At 48.2% G+C, this 23,263-nt stretch overlaps 1 protein-coding gene across 1 annotated transcript in view; it reads left to right on the top strand.

Moving 5' to 3' along the window:
- Window positions 1–6,300: 6,300 nt before the first annotated feature.
- The window catches only part of ENTREP1 (endosomal transmembrane epsin interactor 1), a 170,666-nt gene continuing 153,703 nt past the window's right edge, over window positions 6,301–23,263 (top strand). The window contains exon 1 of the mRNA XM_069763629.1: window positions 6,301–6,863. Within this exon, the coding sequence (XP_069619730.1) occupies window positions 6,492–6,863 (372 nt within the window). The 5' untranslated portion in view covers window positions 6,301–6,491. The remainder of the gene's footprint in view (window positions 6,864–23,263) is intronic.

The raw sequence follows: 23,263 nt of genomic DNA, 5'->3' as shown, positions 1-23,263 counted from the left end.
CACTGAGGCTCTGCTCCCAGGATGTGTGACACTGAGGCTCTGCTCCCAGGATATGTGACACTGAGGCTCTGCTCCCAGGATATGTGACACTGAGGCTCTGCTCCCAGGATGTGTGACACTGAGGCTCTGCTCCCAGGATGTGTGACACTGAGGCTCTGCTCCCAGGATGTGTGACACTGAGGCTCTGCTCCCAGGATGTGTGACACTGAGGCTCTGCTCCCAGGATATGTGACACTGAGGCTCTGCTCCCAGGATGTGTGACACTGAGGCTCTGCTCCCAGGATATGTGACACTGAGGCTCTGCTCCCAGGATATGTGACACTGAGGCTCTGCTCCCAGGATATGTGACACTGAGGCTCTGCTCCCAGGATATGTGACACTGAGGCTCTGCTCCCAGGATATGTGACACTGAGGCTCTGCTCCCAGGATGTGTGACACTGAGGCTCTGCTCCCAGGATATGTGACACTGAGGCTCTGCTCCCAGGATATGTGACACTGAGGCTCTGCTCCCAGGATATGTGACACTGAGGCTCTGCTCCCAGGATATGTGACACTGAGGCTCTGCTCCCAGGATATGTGACACTGAGGCTCTGCTCCCAGGATGTGTGACACTGAGGCTCTGCTCCCAGGATGTGTGACACTGAGGCTCTGCTCCCAGGATGTGTGACACTGAGGCTCTGCTCCCAGGATGTGTGACACTGAGGCTCTGCTCCCAGGATGTGTGACACTGAGGCTCTGCTCCCAGGATATGTGACACTGAGGCTCTGCTCCCAGGATATGTGACACTGAGGCTCTGCTCCCAGGATATGTGACACTGAGGCTCTGCTCCCAGGATGTGTGACACTGAGGCTCTGCTCCCAGGATATGTGACACTGAGGCTCTGCTCCCAGGATATGTGACACTGAGGCTCTGCTCCCAGGATGTGTGACACTGAGGCTCTGCTCCCAGGATGTGTGACACTGAGGCTCTGCTCCCAGGATGTGTGACACTGAGGCTCTGCTCCCAGGATGTGTGACACTGAGGCTCTGCTCCCAGGATATGTGACACTGAGGCTCTGCTCCCAGGATATGTGACACTGAGGCTCTGCTCCCAGGATGTGTGACACTGAGGCTCTGCTCCCAGGATATGTGACACTGAGGCTCTGCTCCCAGGATATGTGACACTGAGGCTCTGCTCCCAGGATATGTGACACTGAGGCTCTGCTCCCAGGATATGTGACACTGAGGCTCTGCTCCCAGGATATGTGACACTGAGGCTCTGCTCCCAGGATGTGTGACACTGAGGCTCTGCTCCCAGGATGTGTGACACTGAGGCTATGCTCCCAGGATATGTGACACTGAGGCTCTGCTCCCAGGATGTGTGACACTGAGGCTCTGCTCCCAGGATGTGTGACACTGAGGCTCTGCTCCCAGGATGTGTGACACTGAGGCTCTGCTCCCAGGATATGTGACACTGAGGCTCTGCTCCCAGGATGTGTGACACTGAGGCTCTGCTCCCAGGATATGTGACACTGAGGCTCTGCTCCCAGGATATGTGACACTGAGGCTCTGCTCCCAGGATATGTGACACTGAGGCTCTGCTCCCAGGATATGTGACACTGAGGCTCTGCTCCCAGGATATGTGACACTGAGGCTCTGCTCCCAGGATATGTGACACTGAGGCTCTGCTCCCAGGATATGTGACACTGAGGCTCTGCTCCCAGGATATGTGACACTGAGGCTCTGCTCCCAGGATATGTGACACTGAGGCTCTGCTCCCAGGATATGTGACACTGAGGCTCTGCTCCCAGGATGTGTGACACTGAGGCTCTGCTCCCAGGATGTGTGACACTGAGGCTCTGCTCCCAGGATGTGTGACACTGAGGCTCTGCTCCCAGGATATGTGACACTGAGGCTCTGCTCCCAGGATATGTGACACTGAGGCTCTGCTCCCAGGATGTGTGACACTGAGGCTCTGCTCCCAGGATGTGTGACACTGAGGCTCTGCTCCCAGGATGTGTGACACTGAGGCTCTGCTCCCAGGATGTGTGACACTGAGGCTCTGCTCCCAGGATGTGTGACACTGAGGCTCTGCTCCCAGGATGTGTGACACTGAGGCTCTGCTCCCAGGATATGTGACACTGAGGCTCTGCTCCCAGGATGTGTGACACTGAGGCTCTGCTCCCAGGATGTGTGACACTGAGGCTCTGCTCCCAGGATATGTGACACTGAGGCTCTGCTCCCAGGATATGTGACACTGAGGCTCTGCTCCCAGGATATGTGACACTGAGGCTCTGCTCCCAGGATATGTGACACTGAGGCTCTGCTCCCAGGATGTGTGACACTGAGGCTCTGCTCCCAGGATGTGTGACACTGAGGCTCTGCTCCCAGGATGTGTGACACTGAGGCTCTGCTCCCAGGATGTGTGACACTGAGGCTCTGCTCCCAGGATGTGTGACACTGAGGCTCTGCTCCCAGGATGTGTGACACTGAGGCTCTGCTCCCAGGATGTGTGACACTGAGGCTCTGCTCCCAGGATATGTGACACTGAGGCTCTGCTCCCAGGATGTGTGACACTGAGGCTCTGCTCCCAGGATGTGTGACACTGAGGCTCTGCTCCCAGGATATGTGACACTGAGGCTCTGCTCCCAGGATATGTGACACTGAGGCTCTGCTCCCAGGATATGTGACACTGAGGCTCTGCTCCCAGGATATGTGACACTGAGGCTCTGCTCCCAGGATGTGTGACACTGAGGCTCTGCTCCCAGGATGTGTGACACTGAGGCTCTGCTCCCAGGATGTGTGACACTGAGGCTCTGCTCCCAGGATGTGTGACACTGAGGCTCTGCTCCCAGGATATGTGACACTGAGGCTCTGCTCCCAGGATATGTGACACTGAGGCTCTGCTCCCAGGATGTGTGACACTGAGGCTCTGCTCCCAGGATGTGTGACACTGAGGCTATGCTCCCAGGATATGTGACACTGAGGCTCTGCTCCCAGGATGTGTGACACTGAGGCTCTGCTCCCAGAATGTGTGACACTGAGGCTCTGCTCCCAGGATGTGTGACACTGAGGCTCTGCTCCCAGGATATGTGACACTGAGGCTCTGCTCCCAGGATATGTGACACTGAGGCTCTGCTCCCAGGATGTGTGACACTGAGGCTCTGCTCCCAGGATATGTGACACTGAGGCTCTGCTCCCAGGATATGTGACACTGAGGCTCTGCTCCCAGGATATGTGACACTGAGGCTCTGCTCCCAGGATATGTGACACTGAGGCTCTGCTCCCAGGATATGTGACACTGAGGCTCTGCTCCCAGGATGTGTGACACTGAGGCTCTGCTCCCAGGATGTGTGACACTGAGGCTATGCTCCCAGGATATGTGACACTGAGGCTCTGCTCCCAGGATGTGTGACACTGAGGCTCTGCTCCCAGGATGTGTGACACTGAGGCTCTGCTCCCAGGATGTGTGACACTGAGGCTCTGCTCCCAGGATGTGTGACACTGAGGCTCTGCTCCCAGGATATGTGACACTGAGGCTCTGCTCCCAGGATGTGTGACACTGAGGTTCTGCTCCCAGGATGTGTGACACTGAGGCTCTGCTCCCAGGATGTGTGACACTGAGGCTCTGCTCCCAGGATGTGTGACACTGAGGCTCTGCTCCCAGGATGTGTGACACTGAGGCTCTGCTCCCAGGATGTGTGACACTGAGGCTCTGCTCCCAGGATGTGTGACACTGAGGCTCTGCTCCCAGGATATGTGACACTGAGGCTCTGCTCCCAGGATGTGTGACACTGAGGCTCTGCTCCCAGGATGTGTGACACTGAGGCTCTGCTCCCAGGATATGTGACACTGAGGCTCTGCTCCCAGGATGTGTGACACTGAGGCTCTGCTCCCAGGATATGTGACACTGAGGCTCTGCTTCCAGGATATGTGACACTGAGGCTCTGCTCCCAGGATATGTGACACTGAGGCTCTGCTCCCAGGATATGTGATACTGAGGCTCTGCTCCCAGGATGTGTGACACTGAGGCTCTGCTCCCAGGATGTGTGACACTGAGGCTCTGCTCCCAGGATATGTGACACTGAGGCTCTGCTCCCAGGATGTGTGACACTGAGGCTCTGCTCCCAGGATGTGTGACACTGAGGCTCTGCTCCCAGGATGTGTGACACTGAGGCTCTGCTCCCAGGATGTGTGACACTGAGGCTCTGCTCCCAGGATATGTGACACTGAGGCTCTGCTCCCAGGATATGTGACACTGAGGCTCTGCTCCCAGGATATGTGACACTGAGGCTCTGCTCCCAGGATATGTGACACTGAGGCTCTGCTCCCAGGATGTGTGACACTGAGGCTCTGCTCCCAGGATGTGTGACACTGAGGCTCTGCTCCCAGGATGTGTGACACTGAGGCTCTGCTCCCAGGATGTGTGACACTGAGGCTCTGCTCCCAGGATATGTGACACTGAGGCTCTGCTCCCAGGATGTGTGACACTGAGGCTCTGCTCCCAGGATATGTGACACTGAGGCTCTGCTCCCAGGATGTGTGACACTGAGGCTCTGCTCCCAGGATATGTGACACTGAGGCTCTGCTCCCAGGATGTGTGACACTGAGGCTCTGCTCCCAGGATGTGTGACACTGAGGCTCTGCTCCCAGGATGTGTGACACTGAGGCTCTGCTCCCAGGATGTGTGACACTGAGGCTCTGCTCCCAGGATATGTGACACTGAGGCTCTGCTCCCAGGATGTGTGACACTGAGGCTCTGCTCCCAGGATATGTGACACTGAGGCTCTGCTCCCAGGATGTGTGACACTGAGGCTCTGCTCCCAGGATGTGTGACACTGAGGCTCTGCTCCCAGGATGTGTGACACTGAGGCTCTGCTCCCAGGATGTGTGACACTGAGGCTCTGCTCCCAGGATATGTGACACTGAGGCTCTGCTCCCAGGATATGTGACACTGAGGCTCTGCTCCCAGGATGTGTGACACTGAGGCTCTGCTCCCAGGATGTGTGACACTGAGGCTCTGCTCCCAGGATATGTGACACTGAGGCTCTGCTCCCAGGATATGTGACACTGAGGCTCTGCTCCCAGGATGTGTGACACTGAGGCTCTGCTCCCAGGATGTGTGACACTGAGGCTCTGCTGCCAGGATATGTGACACTGAGGCTCTGCTCCCAGGATGTGTGACACTGAGGCTCTGCTCCCAGGATATGTGACACTGAGGCTCTGCTCCCAGGATGTGTGACACTGAGGCTCTGCTCCCAGGATATGTGACACTGAGGCTCTGCTCCCAGGATGTGTGACACTGAGGCTCTGCTCCCAGGATGTGTGACACTGAGGCTCTGCTCCCAGGATGTGTGACACTGAGGCTCTGCTCCCAGGATGTGTGACACTGAGGCTCTGCTCCCAGGATATGTGACACTGAGGCTCTGCTCCCAGGATATGTGACACTGAGGCTCTGCTCCCAGGATGTGTGACACTGAGGCTCTGCTCCCAGGATGTGTGACACTGAGGCTCTGCTCCCAGGATATGTGACACTGAGGCTCTGCTCCCAGGATATGTGACACTGAGGCTCTGCTCCCAGGATGTGTGACACTGAGGCTCTGCTCCCAGGATGTGTGACACTGAGGCTCTGCTGCCAGGATATGTGACACTGAGGCTCTGCTCCCAGGATGTGTGACACTGAGGCTCTGCTCCCAGGATGTGTGACACTGAGGCTCTGCTCCCAGGATGTGTGACACTGAGGCTCTGCTCCCAGGATGTGTGACACTGAGGCTCTGCTCCCAGGATGTGTGACACTGAGGCTCTGCTCCCAGGATATGTGACACTGAGGCTCTGCTCCCAGGATATGTGACACTGAGGCTCTGCTCCCAGGATGTGTGACACTGAGGCTCTGCTCCCAGGATGTGTGACACTGAGGCTCTGCTCCCAGGATATGTGACACTGAGGCTCTGCTCCCAGGATATGTGACACTGAGGCTCTGCTCCCAGGATGTGTGACACTGAGGCTCTGCTCCCAGGATGTGTGACACTGAGGCTCTGCTGCCAGGATATGTGACACTGAGGCTCTGCTCCCAGGATGTGTGACACTGAGGCTCTGCTCCCAGGATGTGTGACACTGAGGCTCTGCTCCCAGGATGTGTGACACTGAGGCTCTGCTCCCAGGATATGTGACACTGAGGCTCTGCTCCCAGGATATGTGACACTGAGGCTCTGCTCCCAGGATGTGTGACACTGAGGCTCTGCTCCCAGGATGTGTGACACTGAGGCTCTGCTCCCTCCTACTCATCACTGGAGTTATTTTAAAACTTCTGTGTCTGATGGTCCTTAGGAAAGAGAACAGTGGGGAGAGGGAAGGGACTGGCACAGAGAGGGCAGGAAGTAAGGCCCGGGCAGTGGGGTGCTGTGCTGCCTGAAGTGATGCCATGTAGCGGCTCTGCCACCCTGCAGTTATTAGGCTCCGATCAGGTTTCACCCTCCCCTCTGCTCGGCTTCTGCTCCCATCCCCTCCCCGGTCATGTCTCTGCCAGTGCTCCTTCCTGGCTCCTGCTGCCCCATGGCCGGGCTCTCTTCTTCCATGGCCAATGCGGCACCTGTTTCTTCTCACGGCGGAGACCCTTCCCAGCAGCGGGCACGCAGAGGCCGCGGCGCCCTTCAGCCCCCTCGATGTTCGGCCACTCTGAGCCTGTGTGCCCCTCCTCCACCGCCCGGTCTCTCCAGCCGGCGCCGGGCGGTCTCTGGGCTGATCCTCCCCGGGAGACCGCTGCTTTCCCTGGGCTTGTTACAGCTCATCCTGGGATGCTGCACCGTAGCGCTGAGCTTCGGGGCTCTGTCACTCAGCAAGAGCCCCCAGATCCGGAGCTCGTGCCCCTTCTGGGCCGGATCATCGGTGAGTACGAGGCCGACACCTGCTGCACCTCCTCTGGGAGCATGCTGAGGGACAATGTCTCATACTTATTTATGTGTTTACTATCGTGATAGTGCTTTACTTACTTATTGTGATAATGTGGTTCTTATTTATGTAGTGTAATAGTGTTATACTTATGTACTGGAGTATCCCAATAGTGTTATTTATGTGTAGTGATAGTGTTATACATATGTGTAGTGATAGTGTATACTTATTTATGTAGTGATAGTGTTATACATATGTGTAGTGATAGTGTATACTTATTTATGTAGTGATAGTGTTATACATATGTGTAGTGACAGTGTATACTTATTTATGTAGTGATAGTGTTATACATATGTGTTGTGATAGTGTATACTTATTTATGTGTAGTGTAATAGTGTTATACATATGTATAGTGATAGTGTATACTTATTTATGTAGTGTAATAGTGTTATACATGTGTGTAGTGACAGTGTATACTTATTTATGTGTAGTGTAATAGTGTTATACATATGTATAGTGATAGTGTATACTTATTTATGTAGTGTAATAGTGTTATACATGTGTGTAGTGACAGTGTATACTTATTTATGTGTAGTGTAATAGTGTTATACATATGTGTAGTGATAGTGTATACTTATTTATGTGTAGTGTAATAGTGTTATACATATGTGTAGTGACAGTGTATACTTACTTATGTGTAGTGATAGTGTTATACATATGTGTAGTGACAGTGTATACTTATTTATGTAGTGTAATAGTGTTATACATGTGTGTAGTGACAGTGTATACTTATTTATGTGTAGTGATAGTGTTATACATATGTGTAGTGATAGTGTATACTTATTTATGTAGTGATAGTGTTATACATATGTGTAGTGACAGTGTATACTTATTTATGTAGTGATAGTGTTATACATATGTGTTGTGATAGTGTATACTTATTTATGTGTAGTGTAATAGTGTTATACATATGTATAGTGATAGTGTATACTTATTTATGTAGTGTAATAGTGTTATACATGTGTGTAGTGACAGTGTATACTTATTTATGTGTAGTGTAATAGTGTTATACATATGTGTAGTGATAGTGTATACTTATTTATGTGTAGTGTAATAGTGTTATACATATGTGTAGTGACAGTGTATACTTACTTATGTGTAGTGATAGTGTTATACATATGTGTAGTGACAGTGTATACTTATTTATGTAGTGTAATAGTGTTATACATGTGTGTAGTGACAGTGTATACTTATTTATGTGTAGTGATAGTGTTATACATATGTGTAGTGACAGTGTATACTTATTTATGTAGTGTAATAGTGTTATACATGTGTGCTGTGATAGTGTATACTTATTTATGTAGTGTAATAGTGTTATACATGTGTGTAGTGATAGTGTATACTTATTTATGTGTAGTGTAATAGTGTTATACATATGTGTAGTGACAGTGTATACTTATTTATGTGTAGTGATAGTGTTATACATATGTGTAGTGACAGTGTATACTTATTTATGTAGTGTAATAGTGTTATACATGTGTGTAGTGACAGTGTATACTTATTTATGTGTAGTGATAGTGTTATACATATGTGTAGTGACAGTGTATACTTATTTATGTGTAGTGATAGTGTTATACATATGTGTAGTGACAGTGTATACTTATTTATGTAGTGTAATAGTGTTATACATGTGTGTAGTGACAGTGTATACTTATTTATGTGTAGTGTAATAGTGTTATACATATGTGTAGTGATAGTGTATACTTATTTATGTGTAGTGTAATAGTGTTATACATATGTGTAGTGACAGTGTATACTTATTTATGTGTAGTGATAGTGTTATACATATGTGTAGTGACAGTGTATACTTATTTATGTAGTGTAATAGTGTTATACATGTGTGTTGTGATAGTGTATACTTATTTATGTGTAGTGTGATAGTGTTATACATATGTGTAGTGATAGTGTATACTTATTTATGTAGTGATAGTGTTATACATATGTGTAGTGATAGTGTATACTTATTTATGTAGTGTAATAGTGTTATACATGTGTGTAGTGACAGTGTATACTTATTTATGTGTAGTGTGATAGTGTTATACATATGTGTAGTGACAGTGTATACTTATTTATGTAGTGATAGTGTTATACATATGTGTAGTGATAGTGTATACTTATTTATGTAGTGTAATTTTGTATACTTATGTGTTGCAATAGTATATACTTATTTGTAGGTTGTGATAGTGTTATAAATATGTGTAGTGATAGTGTATACTTATTTATGTGTAGTGTAATAGTGTTATACATATGTGTAGTGATAGTGTATAATTATTTATGCATTGTAGTAGTGTTTTATTTATAAACATGTAGAGGAGCTGCGGAGACACCATCACGTGTTTCTCAACGCAGGCAGTGAATAGCCAGGTCTTTCCCCAGGAAGGAACAACCACGGGAAGGGCAGCATCCAATAAAGGAAAACATCCAATAAAGGAAAACCACCTATGCCAAGCATGGTATCCATCCACAGACAGCTGTTTCGGGGTTTTTGCCCCTCATCAGTGTGGAGTAGGAAACTGGATATCAGGAGCAGTGCCTAGTAGAAAGTCTATAAAGGCACGGATGATTGACCTTGTGGAGACTAATAATAGCCAGTTTCCTACTCCACACTGATGAGGGGCAAAAACCCCGAAACAGCTGTCTGTGGATGGATACCATGCTTGGCATAGGTGGTTTTCCTTTATTGGATGTTTTCCTTTATTGCATGCTGCCCTTCCCGTGGTTGTTCCTTCCCGGGGAAAGGCCTGGCTATTCACTGCCTGCGATGAGAAACACGTGATGGTGTCTCCGCAGCTCCTCTACATGCATTTGCATATTTGGGGGCAGTGTTCTGGATCACTGCGTTGAGAAACACGTGATGATGTCTCCGCGGTGTTGGATGTTTTGGTCTCCACGAGGTCAATCATCCGTGCCTTTATTTATAAACATGACAGTTCTCTCTTCTAATACATCCCCAAAATATAATATAGATCTGGTTTAGATATTGTGTCAAATATGTTCCAACCCTTCTTCAGAGCCCCAGTGTTCACCATAGCGACTCCAGTCACTGGCCACGTCAGCTGGTGGTACCCACACAGCAGTGTTAGGGCTCATTCACAGTACATGTATTTTCGGTCCAAGTGCTAGCCGTAAAAAATGGACAGCACTCAGACCAATGTTATTCAATGGGGCAGTGGAGACGAGTGTTTTTTTTTCATGGACCAAATCTGCATGTGAAAAATATGACATCATTCACTAGTTTCTTCCATAACTCAGATGAGACTCGCCGACTCAAGTCTATAGGTGCCCCAAATCCCCAGATTCCATAGATATAGCATCCGATTATTACAGATACATCGCAATTCAGTAACGTAGGAAAACTGTAACTGATCTTGGAAATTATTACCTGCTGCTGCTGTAAAAAAGGATTGCACATGGATGACAGGTAAAAGAAAAAAAATCATTTGCGTTTTCTGGATGAAACACATACAAATCTTAATAAGCTCATGTGAACCTGTGTTGTCCCTAGACAGCACACTGTATGTGGGCAGCATGGTGGCGCAGTGGTTATCCTTGCAGCGCTGGGGTCCTGGGTTCTAATCCCCACCAAGGACAACATCTGCAAAGAGTTTGTGTATGTTCTCCCCGTGTTTGCGTGGGTTTCCGCCAACACTCCGAAGACATACTGATCACGATTGTGAGCCCCGTCGGGGACAGAGGTGATAATGTGTGCAAACTGTAAAGCGCTGCAGAATATGTTTGCGCTATATAAAAATGAAGATTATTATTATTAGTTCACATGTCTGACTTTTTCTTCTCATTCAGTGTCAGACGAAACTGATCAATGCCAGTCTTTGGATTCATCCATATACTGTTCGTTCTTTCAAGGACTGTTTGAAATAAGCTTGATAAATCTCTATCTGAATTTTTTATCTGAGGAAAACTGATGAAACTGACCAGACTCTGATGATATTCTGATCAAAACCACTAATAAAACGCAGACCATTTTTTCGGAAAGGGAAAAATCACTGACAAGAGAATTAGCCCTTATTAGTGTGACGCCCAAGAGACCGGGATACCCAGCACCGGACCAATGGGGTCTGTCTCTTGAGGGGGATGTCACGGGTGGCTTGACTCGGTGCTGTGGCCTCAGGCAATGCACAGTGTAAGGGTATCGTGAGGGAACAGGCACTTACTTGATCAGCAGCAGGTTCTCCCAGCGGCGATGATCCCGATCCTGGATAGATGGCTATTGTCCAAATGAAAGACTGAGGCACTGAAACGTTTAACCAGTTTACTTCAACATAAAGGGATTTACAACCAGTCCTGTCACCGGAGTCTGTATGGGAACTCTGAGTTACTTTGACCCTGCCGGGGTCTTCGCCTCTTATTGTGCGCAATTTCTGTGTGGCCCTGCTGCTGTATGTGAACTGGCTGCCGGCCCAATCTGTCCCCTCCAGGTCCTGGTTCGACGGGCAACCCGAGTCCTTTTATCGGCTTACCCCCTCCGGGAGTACCGCTGAACTCTGTGTCTGTTGCTGCGTCCGACCCTAGTGAAGCTGATATCACCTCACGTTTTTCCGGTTGCTGTATTATATATAATGAATACAGCCACGGATCCGGTATCCGTCTTTGCGCCTGTTCTGGGTAGTGATTAATGCTACCCGGTTCTCACAATGTCCCTTTTCTCTGTCCCTCTTCTCCTCAGGCCGGTGATTTGGGCCTGGAAACCGTCATAGGGCTGTTAGAAATTCAGCTGTATGACCTCTCACTATCAGCTCCTTAGCCCAACTGCCAGTTCTTCTCTCAGACCAGAATGGATCAAGGGGAGTCTCTGGAGCTCCCCCTTCTGGCCGGAGGTGGTAGTGCAGTCTTGCTATTTTAGTATTTGTATTTACTGTCAGTAACTATTTTTGTGGCAAATACCCCTAGGGGTGCCACATTCCCCCTTAGTTAAGAACAGTACTCCGGGACTGTGGGACGATAACATTTTGAAATAACAATTAATATGTACAGAGTCTTAAAAATGAAAAGTTACAAAAACCACTCAAGGAAACAAAAATAGAGTTCTGTAAAAAGTCACTTCAAATAGCGTCCATTAATACAGTTCTACCCTTGAAGGTACTCAATATAAAGTCTAAAGAAAGTTCAAAAAGAGCAAAAAGCAAAGTTCAAAAAGCAGTCTTTCCGGAGCTTTGATTTAGTGCCTCCGGGCTGATAACAAGTTCAAGAATATGCAAGAAGTTCATACAGACAAGTCTCTATAGGTACTGGGCTTAAACGTTGCAGACTGATAACAATGACTATACTACATTTTCTGTTTAACTATATACGGCATAACATATATACAATTCACATTATGAGCTTTATAGTTGGTAATCTGCATACCTGGCCGGTAATTGACCCTGGGTACTACGCTGTGATCTACGTAATAGCGGTGTCTCTTCATGTGGTGTACTACTGTCTACTGCGGATGTAGTATCTGCCCGCTCTGCTAAAGATAATTCCACGACTATGGAGTTGGCAAGTCCACCGTGAATGGGATTACTCTGATCAGGAATCTGTTCTTCCTGGCCTGAAACCTCCTGTAGTACGGGGTCAGCCTCTTCCTGTCTTGGGACTTCTGGTATTGGGTTCGGTGTTGGGTAAAAGGCCACCATGGGAACCACTACTGCACCATGGTATGTTAGTAGGGTTTTGGGAAAGTCTCCTATACAGGTGTGATACATTTCCTCTTCTTTTTCCTTTACTGGTTGAACCAGTATGGGTTGAATAACTTCTGGTTCTGGCTGGACAACTTCTGGCTCTTTCAGTGCTTCCGGACATAATTTAAGATTGTCTCTTGACACTAGTACAGATGTTAAACCTCCATTTTTGCTAATGAGACACATTTTAGGATTATCCATTCTTGTTGGTAAAACTGTGTAGGGTACGGCTTCCCACTGATTGTCTAGTTTATTGGTTCGACGATTTCTCTTGAGCACTTGGTCACCCGGTCTTAATGGGGTCGCTAGAGCATTCTGGTTGAAAGTTCGCTCTTGTCTTTCTCTAGTTTGCTGAAGGCTTTTTTCCACACTCTCTTGCACTTGGCGATACTGCTTTTGCCGTATGATATCCCAATTGGAGTCTTGAACTTCTGCATCTGGTTTCAGAATTCCCATTTCTAGATCGATTGGTAATTGGCCGGGTCTTGCACGCATAAGGTAAGCTGGGGTGCAGTTGGTGGAGCTCACCGGGACATGATTATACAGATCCACCAAGTCAGGCAATTTCTCTGGCCATTGATTCCTTTCTGTCTCAGGTAAAGTCTTTAGTAGGTCTATTACAATATGGTTCTTCTTCTCGCATAAGCCGTTTGTTTGTGGATGATAGGCCGTCGTCCGGATCTTTTTGCAACCATACATATTACAGAATTCTCTGAAGATCTCTGATTCAAAGGCTGTACCTTGGTCGGTGAGAACCTGTTCCGGATATCCATGGGGTCTACAAAAGTACGTTTGGAACGCTTTGGCCGCTGTTTTTGCTGTCAGATCTTTTACGGGTACTACTACCAAGAAGCGTGAATAATGGTCCACGATGGTCAAGGCATAGACATAGCCGGACCGGCTTGGTGTCAACTTCACGTGGTCTATGGCTACAAGTTCAAGTGGTTGTTTGGTGATTATGGGCTGCAGTGGTGCTCTTTGGTTCTTTTGATCGTTTCTTCTGAGGTTGCACGGGCCACAATTTCTGCACCACTGTTCGATTGATTTTCTCATCCCGACCCAATAAAATCTTTCTCTTAGAAGTACTTCTAACTTTTACCAACCGAAGTGACCAGCACCATTATGGTAAGCTTCGAGGACCATCTTCACATCTTGTTTAGGCACAATAATCTGCCAAACCAATTCATGTGTTTTCGGATTGGTGTATCTTCTACAGAGCTTCCCTTGATACAGGAACATTTTGCCTCTCTCTTTCCAGAGTTGATGCGTCTCTTCTGGGGCATCCTCATCGGGATATGCACTTTGCTCAGTCAACAGTTCCTTCACCAACTTCACAGCCGGATTGCTGTCTTGGGTGTCAGCCCATCTATGGTGTGCTAACAGATTAAAATTCACCTCTTGTTGTTTCTGATAGGTACTTGACAGATGATGTTTTGCCTTGGGACGATGGAAGGCTGGTAGTTCAATTTCTTCAAGCTCCCCCGTTTCCTCTTCTACATCTCTCAAGTGTGGCATCCGGGATAGGGCATCGGCATTTCCATTCTTGCGACCTGCTCGATACTTCATTATGAAGTTGTAATTAGATAACCGGGCTATCCATCGCTGTTCTAACGCACCTAATTTGGCTGTGTCCAGGTGGGTCAACGGATTGTTGTCAGTATAGACAATACATTCTGCAGCGGCCAGATAGTGTTTGAAACGTTCAGTCACAGCCCAAACTACTGCCAGTAGTTCCAATTTGAAGGAGCTGTAATTTTCTGAATTTCTTTCAGTAGGCCGGAGCTTTCTACTTGCAAAGGCGATGACTTTCTCCCGACCTTCTTGCTTTTGTGACAGCACCGCTCCTAGTCCCACATTACTGGCATCGGTGTAGAGGATGAAAGGTTGATGGTAATCTGGGTATGCCAGAACCTCTTCTCCGGTTAGTGCCTTCTTTAGTTGTTCAAAGGAGTCTTCCCTTTCGTCGTTCCACTGAAAAGGAGGGTTTCGGTTTGAAGGTTTCTTCGTCTGCCCTACCAAGGCGTCTTGCAAGGGTGCTGCCAACTTGGTAAATCCTTTTATAAATCTGCGATAGTAACCCACCAATCCCAGGAATTGCCTCACTTCTTTTGCGCTGGTAGGTCTCGGCCAATCCCTTATGGCGGTTATTTTCTCGGGATCCGGTGCTACTCCCTCCGAACTCACGATGTGTCCCAGGTACTGTACCTTTGGCTTGAGAAGGTGACATTTGGATGGCTTGATTTTCATGCCATACCTGGATAAGGCTTCGAACACTTCTGCCAAGTCTTTTAAGTGTTGTTCGTAAGACTTTGAGTAGACGATCACATCATCTAGGTACAGGAGGACGGTCTCGAAGTTCTTGTGTCCGAGGCAGCATTCCATCAGCCGCTGGAAGGTACCGGATGCATTGCAGAGTCCGAACGGCATGCGATTAAATTCACTTAGACCCATTGGTGTGGTGAACGCCGTCTTTTCCTTATCTCTCTCAGCCACAGGGACTTGCCAATACCCGCTTGTTTAGTCTAAGGTAGAAAAATAATTAGCAGATTTCAAAGCAGTCAAGGACTCTTCTATCCTAGGCAAAGGGTAGGCATCTTTATGGGTGATGTTATTAATCTGCCGGTAGTCTACGCACATTCTCATAGTTCCATCTTTTTTTTTGACAATCACTAGAGGGGCCGCCCAGGGGCTACAGCTGTCTCTTATTACCCCGGCCTGTTTCATTTCCCTCAGCATATCTTTTGCACATTGATAGTGAGCGGGCGGTATGGGTCTATATCTTTCTTTTATTGGGGGATGGTCACCGGTGGGGATTGTGTGTTCTACCCCTTCTATCCGTCCGAAGTCCAATGGGTGTTTACTGAAGACTTGTTCATATTCCGTCACTAGCCTATACACCCCTTGTTTTTGATGGGTAGGTGTTGAATTTATGCCCACGTGTAGCTGTTGGCACCAATCCTCCATTTCTCCATCTGAGCCATTGCCTTCCACCTGACAGGTTGGTTCTAAGGGCTCAATGGTTGTGATGGCATTGTTGTCAACAGTATATAGCTTTGCCATTGTAGCATACCTTGGCAAAGTGACCTCTTCCTCTCCACAGTTCAAAAGTCGTACCGGCACTCGTCCCCGGTGTACCTCGACTATCCCTCGTGCTGTGAGTATAGTGGGCCTGCTGTCGGTGTACATTGGTTCTATTAAGGCTTGATAATCTCGTCCCTTAGTACCAATGGCTGCTTTACACCATACCAGCATTTCTGTTTTTGGTGGGATTACAATAGACGTTGAATCACTTACCCTCACACTGCCGATTTCTCCACCTGCAACTTCTACCTGTTGCCTTAACATCAATACTTTTATTTCCCTCCGGAGAACTCTCTGCTGGCAGGATTGGGCAGTTTCAGCAATTTGCTGTAAGACAGAAATGACTTCGGAAAAGCAGTTCTCTAACACATTCATTCCTATCAATACAGTTGGTTCACAGTTCCGCCGGTCAACATCAACAACAATTATACCCTGTTTCTTCAATTCTACTTTACCAATCTTTATGGTCATCTCCCTGAATCCTAGTTTCGGTACCAACTTACCATTACTGGCCCATATATCTAGTTCAACATCAGAGGGCCCTTTATCAATATCTGCATCAGCCCAGTACCTCTTATAAAGGATATACGGTATAGATGAAATCTGGGAACCTGTGTCCAGCAAAGCGTTGAGGGGCATTCCGTCCAGCACGATAGGGATAATGGGTCGTCCTCCGATGTACCTGTCGTGCCAGGGTGTTGGGCCTTGAAAGTTCATTCCTGCGAAGCGGCCCGCATTCCCAGGGGATTCCCGTTTAAATCACAATCTCGTGCAAAGTGGCCTGGCTGCTGGCAACGGCGGCAAATGGGCTGTCCATCCGGTTGGTAGCGGTCGCGGGGTCGTCCTCTCCATGTCGGGTATCTCCGGGGTCTCATCCATGGAACACCTTCTCTACGGTTTGACAACTCCATCTTGGGTCCTCTCATCTCCTGCATGGTTTTAGCCATTGAAGCAACAACATCAGTTAAAGAGTCAAGCTTTTGTTGAAGAGCCTCAATAGTACTGGGCCCCAGGGGCTTAGCAATGGCCCCGGACATAGCTGATGTCACTGGTACTCCATGTTGTTGAGGAGCCTCTGCCATGAGTTGCTCAGGCTCCTGATTCCGAGGTGCCTCTGCCAGCTGGAGACGTATAACGCTCTCCTTTAATTGGGCAAATGTCAATTCAGGGTTCTTAAAAACAAGCATGCTCACATGCCCCCGGTGAGAAGGGGTGTAGAGTCCCTCAATAAATTGATCTCTTAGCAGTTTATCCGCTCCGGTGTTAAAAATGGGTTCAGCCAGTGTAAGTGATTTAAGGGCTTCCTGCAGGTTTAAGGCAAAGTCTCTCACGCCCTCATTAACTTTTTGTTTGCAATTAAAGAATCGTACTTTAGCTTAGCTGCTGGCAGTGGTTTCAAATGTAGCTTTTAATCCAGCAAATATGCGTTCAGCTGCCCATGCTGTGACTTCTCGCTTAGCATGGCCACTTAACTGCATCATCAGGAGACTAACACGCTGAACTTCACCCACAGGGAACATGTCAAAATGGGCCAGCATCTTTTCTCTGAAATCGTCAAGGGTATTAGGCTCACTTTCATACATTGGAAGCCATGGGCCACCCGGGGTATATGGCATCAGCACCGGCATGATGGGCGCCACTCCTTGCACCGCTGCGCTACCGGACTCTCTATCGACACTCTGTCTTTCAGCTGCATTAGCGTCGCCGGGTGCTGCGGCGTCTCCGTGCTGCGACATACTGTGCCCCCTTAGTTAATCCGGACCCTTCCGGTCCTCCGCTTCCGTCGGGATAGTGTAGATTCGTTCCGCTGTGCAGCAGGATCGATTTTCCCCTTGCTCTGATGTCAGAGCGCTCACCTTGGTGCCGCCCACAATGACACGCCCCCTGCTGCTCCCACCCACCGCGCTCTGTAATGGCGGATTCTGAAGTTTTTCAGTTAGACTGGGGCTCAGGTGATGGCGTAGCTCAATTAACAGTCTCGTGCCTAACGGTTATGAAATGATTACCTCAGGGGATGGCGGCCATCTTTACTCCATTATAACCAATGGGGAAAAGTCACTTTCAATAGTTTTCAATGGGGAATGGATTTTTCTTTAATAAAGTCAATTTTCAAGATTTTTCATCCAAGTTTTCACAGTTTTGGGCTCCAATCACGGCACACAATACCCGGTATACGGGCTGGCTAGATCCTGTTCGTGAAGCCAAGTGTGACGCCCAAGAGACCGGGATACCCAGCACCGGACCAATGGGGTCTGTCTCTTGAGGGGGATGTCACGGGTGGCTTGACCCGGTGCTGTGGCCTCAGGCAATGCACAGTGTAAGGGGTATCGTGAGGGGACAGGCACTTACTTGATCAGCAGCAGGTTCTCCCAGCGGCGATGATCCCGATCCTGGATAGATGGCTATTGTCCAAATGAAAGACTGAGGCACTGAAACGTTTAACCAGTTTACTTTAGCATAAAAGGATTTACAACCAGTCCTGTCACCGGAGTCTGTATGGGAACTCTGAGTTACTTTGACCCTGCCGGGGTCTTCGCCTCTTATTGTGCGCAATTTCTGTGTGGCCCTGCTGCTGTATGTGAACTGGCTGCCGGCCCAATCTGTCCCCTCCGGGTCCTGGTTCGACGGGCAACCCGAGTCCTTTTATCGGCTTACCCCCTCCGGGAGTACCGCTGAACTCTGTGTCTGTTGCTGCGTCCGGCCCTAGTGAAGCTGATATCACCTCACGTTTTTCCGGTTGCTGTATTATATATAATGAATACAGCCACGGATCCGGTATCCGTCTTTGCGCCTGTTCTGGGTAGTGATTAATGCTACCCGGTTCTCACAATGTCCCTTTTCTCTGTCCCTCTTCTCCTCAGGCCAGTAATTTGGGCCTGGAAACCGTCATAGGGCTGTTAGAAATTCAGCTGTATGACCTCTCACTATCAGCTCCTTAGCCCAACTGCCATTTCTTCTCTCAGACCAGAATGGATCAAGGGGAGTCTCTGGAGCTCCCCCTTCTGGCCGGAGGTGGTAGTGCAGTCTTGCTATTTTAGTATTTGTATTTACTGTCAGTAACTATTTTTGTGGCAAATACCCCTAGGGGTGCCACATTAGCAGAGTCTACATATGTCTGCGTTTATCCAGAAAAAATTGTCAATTATACATCGATATTGCAACTTGCAATCCATTTCTTGTCAGACAGCCAATCTCCCCATAACGGTGTTTCAAGCCATAGTTTTCCCAAAACAATATGTGTTCCTACATCAGTGTGTGTCAGACATGTCCCCCTTAGTCCACATTCACACGTTCAGTATTTGGTCAGTATTTCACATAAGTGTTTGTACACCAAAACCAGGAGAGGAACAATCAGAGGAAAAGTATAATAGAAACACGTCACCACTTCTGGATTTGTCCCCCACACCTGGTTCTGGCTTACACATACTGAGGTAAAACACTGACCAAAATGCTGAACGTGTGAACATGGCCTTAAAGGGTTTTCCGGTCTAAAATGAAAAATCTGCAGTCACTTTTGAATCCTATGAGCTCACACGCCCTGTGCGCTGCAAGGACTCGCCGGTTTCTGAGCTGGAAATGGTGGTGATGTATCCAATATGCATACTCCTGTGCAGAAGCCGTCTAATGGGAACAGCATCGCTCGAGGCCGCAACCTTTAGATGGCACCCGCGCCCACTGGATGGCTGCGCAAACTAGCCAGCTCGACCTCGCATCATACACTTGTACGGCTTCTGCCTGGGAGTATGCATATCGCATACAACACCGCTGTTCGCAGCTCAGAAACTAGCAAATCCTTGCAGGGCACAGTGTATACACTGAGGGGGATTCAAAAGACTGCAGTCACACAGCAAGCCCTCGTTCTCCTGTAATAAAACAAAAATTAAAAACAGTATCCCTCACCTGTCAGTCGTTCTGTCCCACGCCGTAATCCATGTTTAAGGGATGAATAGTTTTGAACTTGCACGGTGCCAAGATGCGACCATCCAGGCTGAGAACCGCTGGTGAATGGGCTGTTGCGGGGTCAGTGAATGATTGTGACATCATCGAGGTTACCTACGGTCACTGAGGCTCCTTTCCCAGCCAGGCTGAACTGCGGTGACCTCGGTGACATTCCCGCTAGTCACTGAGGCTGCGCTCACAGCAGTTCATTCCCCAGTGGGTCTCAACCTTGACAGTCGCATCCTGGCACCATCTAGGTTGAAAACTTTTTCCCCAGACATGGATTATGGTGTGGGACAGAACGATGGACAGGTATGGTATATTATTGTGTTACTATTTTTGGTTTATTACAGGAGAACGAGGGCTTCGGTGGAATTAGGCGAGGTTGTAAGTATAGTTTAATTGAGGTCATTAAAGGAGTCTGTGTCATTTTTTCAGTTAAAGGACTTTGTTCTTGGTGTCTGTGTCTTCATACAATGTTACTATGAGGTTAATAATGGGGGCATCTTATAGACGCCTCTCCATTACTAACCTCGGGGCTTGATGTCACCGGACAATACAAAGGTGACATCAACCCCCCCAACTATAACCCCACTTGCCACCGCTACAGGGCAAGTGGTAAGAGCTGGGCAAAGCACCAGAATTGTCGCATATAATAGATGTGCCTTTTCTGGGCAGCTGCGGGCTTCTATTTTTAGCCTGGGGGGGACAATATTCATGACCCTTTACCAGCCTGAGGATACCAGCCCCCAGCTGTCTGCTTTAGCAAGGTTGGTTGTCAAAAATGGTGGGTGACCCCATTTGTTTTTTTTTTTAAGTTATATAAATAAAAATGCGGCGTAGAGACCCTTCAATACAAGCCTTGCTGAAGCTGACAGCTGAGGGTTGCTGCCCCCAGCTATGAGTTTTACCTGGCTGGTTAAAAATACATGAGAGCTAACACTGTTTTTTTTTTCAATTATTTATTTACAGCGCAGGAGCAGCTGATGAATACTCACATTTGCCGCTCCTGCTCTCGCTCTTATTAGCGGCAGCAGGAGTCGGATGATGGGAGCAGTTGTCCCATCAGCTGACACCAGTGACTGGAGGTAAACTTTATACCTCCGATCACAGCTGAGCGCTCGCGTTGTCTTCTGACAGCGTGGAACCGCGGCTCTATGACCGCCGGGGATGATTTCACCACTGATCGGAAGCGGTGTTTGCAGTGCTGTCATGCACATTACAGCGCAACAAACACTGGATGTTCGGGCCCCCCATTCAAGTGAATGGGGTCCGGGTACTGTTCTGGTACCCGAACCCAAACTTTTTGTAATTGTTCGGCTGAACCCGCCGAACATCCAGGTGTCCACCCATCTCTACTCTCTATCACTTTTCCACTAGATAGGTGATAATTGTTAGATTATTGTGAGTCTGACCTCTTGGATACCACTAATTGCTAGAACAGGGAACTTGTTTCCATCGTTATATCTTGGTATGGCCAGAAGTAGTCTAGTAGTGCATCAGGTCACACATACAACTTGTTGCCACATTTAGATACCCAAATATAGCTGAGTAGCTGCTCTACTTTGAACTATCTTTGTCAGTATCATAGACATAGAAAGGACCTTTCACCAGTTTGAGCATGATAAACTGGCCACATCGTGGTATAATGGCTGCATGAATAAATTAAACGTAATTTTTATTTTTTATTTCTCTTCTCCGTTCCTGAGCTTTTTGCTTGTAGAATTTATGTTATAATTTATGTCCAAGAGGGTATTACTAGAAATTCTCTGGGGGTATGTACTGTATTTATTTCCCTGTATAACATTCACCAATCATAAACAGGCAGCAACATACTGGGGGGAAAAAAGAACACTCCCCCACAATAGCTTAGAGCAGGTTTCTCAGTGTGAGACATATAATGACAGCAGTCTGCTCTCCTTACTGATCTCACTACAGAGCTATGTGTGATTACAAAGTTCCAGAGTTAAGTGCCCTAAAAATTCAGTCGGAGGGGGGTACTGGAACAGGATGGGGGGGACTGGGAAAGGGGACGTCACCAAACACTGACGCTAGCTACGCTACTTTGCTACATATAAAACTACACTGTACTAACTACAATTATTATTTTTTTCTAGAAAAAAAAATTTGGACGTCACTTAGACTGCCAAGTCCATTACACCAGCTAGCTAAAAAAGGAAAAATTCCCGTGGCGCAGTCTCTGATCAGCAGCGATACTGATCAAAGAGCTGTGGACACAAGAAGAGCACAAGTGTGGGACGCAGCGCACAGAAAAAAAAGCGCAAAAAAGTGCGCTACAAATTCAGTTGGGGGAGGGGAGGGGGTACTGGAACAGGGATGGGGGACTGGGAAAGGGGTGGCGGAGGTGCTGCTGCTGCTGTGATCACAGGAGTCACACAGCAGGCAGATCACAGCACAGATCGCAGGAGATTTCAATGGAGCAGCACACAGCACAGGAGGGCAGGAGATCACTGGGTTGATCGCACTGGCCATCAATGGATTCTCTCTCTCTGGTGACACAGAGGGGCTGGAGAACCGCTCTGCATGCCAAATCTGAGGAAAAGATGGCGTGCAGGGCGGTGATAGCTATTTTAGAGTAACCCCTTTGGCGCTGATTGGCTAGAAGCTATTATTCAGCCAGTCAGCGCCATAGGGGTTAATCAGGTGAGGTGACGTGGTGATCACCCCACCCACTGTGACGGCTGTGATTGGTGCTAAGTCACAGGGCACAGATCACAGCCTGTCGCATGCTTTTTTTTCCAACAACGTTATCGCTAACTTTGCTGTGATTGGCTGGTGAGAATTCACCAGCCAATCACAGCGATCGGCAACGTGGGGGGGCAGATCAGCCCCATGTGATGACGTGCCGGGATGATCTGCTATCAGGAACAGCAGCCATGCTCGCCAGATCACAGCACGGTGCAGCGCGGTGACCGGAAATAGCGCCGTACTAGTACTGCGGTTTGCAGGAACGCAGTTCCCACAGAGCAGTACTAGTACGGCACATTTCTCTCTGCTCTACGGTTTGTAATCAAACACAGCTCTACAGTGAGACTGGGGAGAAAACTAGACTGTCCTTACGTGTTTCACACTGAGAAAACTGCTCTACTTTGTGGGGGGGAGTGGTTTTTTTCATGAAATGTTGCTACCTGCTTATGATTGGTCAACCTCATACAGGGGAAGAAGTACATGGCCCCAGTGAAAAATCTCAGGAAACTCCAACATAGACTTAACATAAATTATAACCTACACTTTATATACTAATATCTCCACAACAGAGAGGAGAAATTATAAAATAAAACAGATATTTTAGGCGGCTCTGCTACCACTATCCCATGAATTTGCCAGTTTATTATGCTAAAATTGGTCAAAGGTCCTTGTTAAATGTAACAGCAGGGTATGTGTGTGACACGCCTTCGTAGGAAGTGACCACACAAAACATGTGTTGGGACGGCGGGAGTACCTTCACTCAAGGCCGCCATCAGGGCATTAGTTCCCTGACTGGCGTATGGGACCCGGTCAGCAGAGGGGGCTCTTGCGAGATGCAGGGTTCATTTACACTCCATTGCCGTGCGGGCCCACCCACATTGCAATAGTGAATGCACAGTCATAGCATGCATGCGCAGCCTTATTTTT

Source organism: Ranitomeya imitator, chromosome 1 (assembly GCF_032444005.1).
Source record: "Ranitomeya imitator isolate aRanImi1 chromosome 1, aRanImi1.pri, whole genome shotgun sequence".
In the NCBI taxonomy this organism is placed as follows: Eukaryota; Metazoa; Chordata; class Amphibia; order Anura; family Dendrobatidae; genus Ranitomeya; species Ranitomeya imitator.
This window is presented reverse-complemented; position numbering and strand designations above follow the sequence as displayed.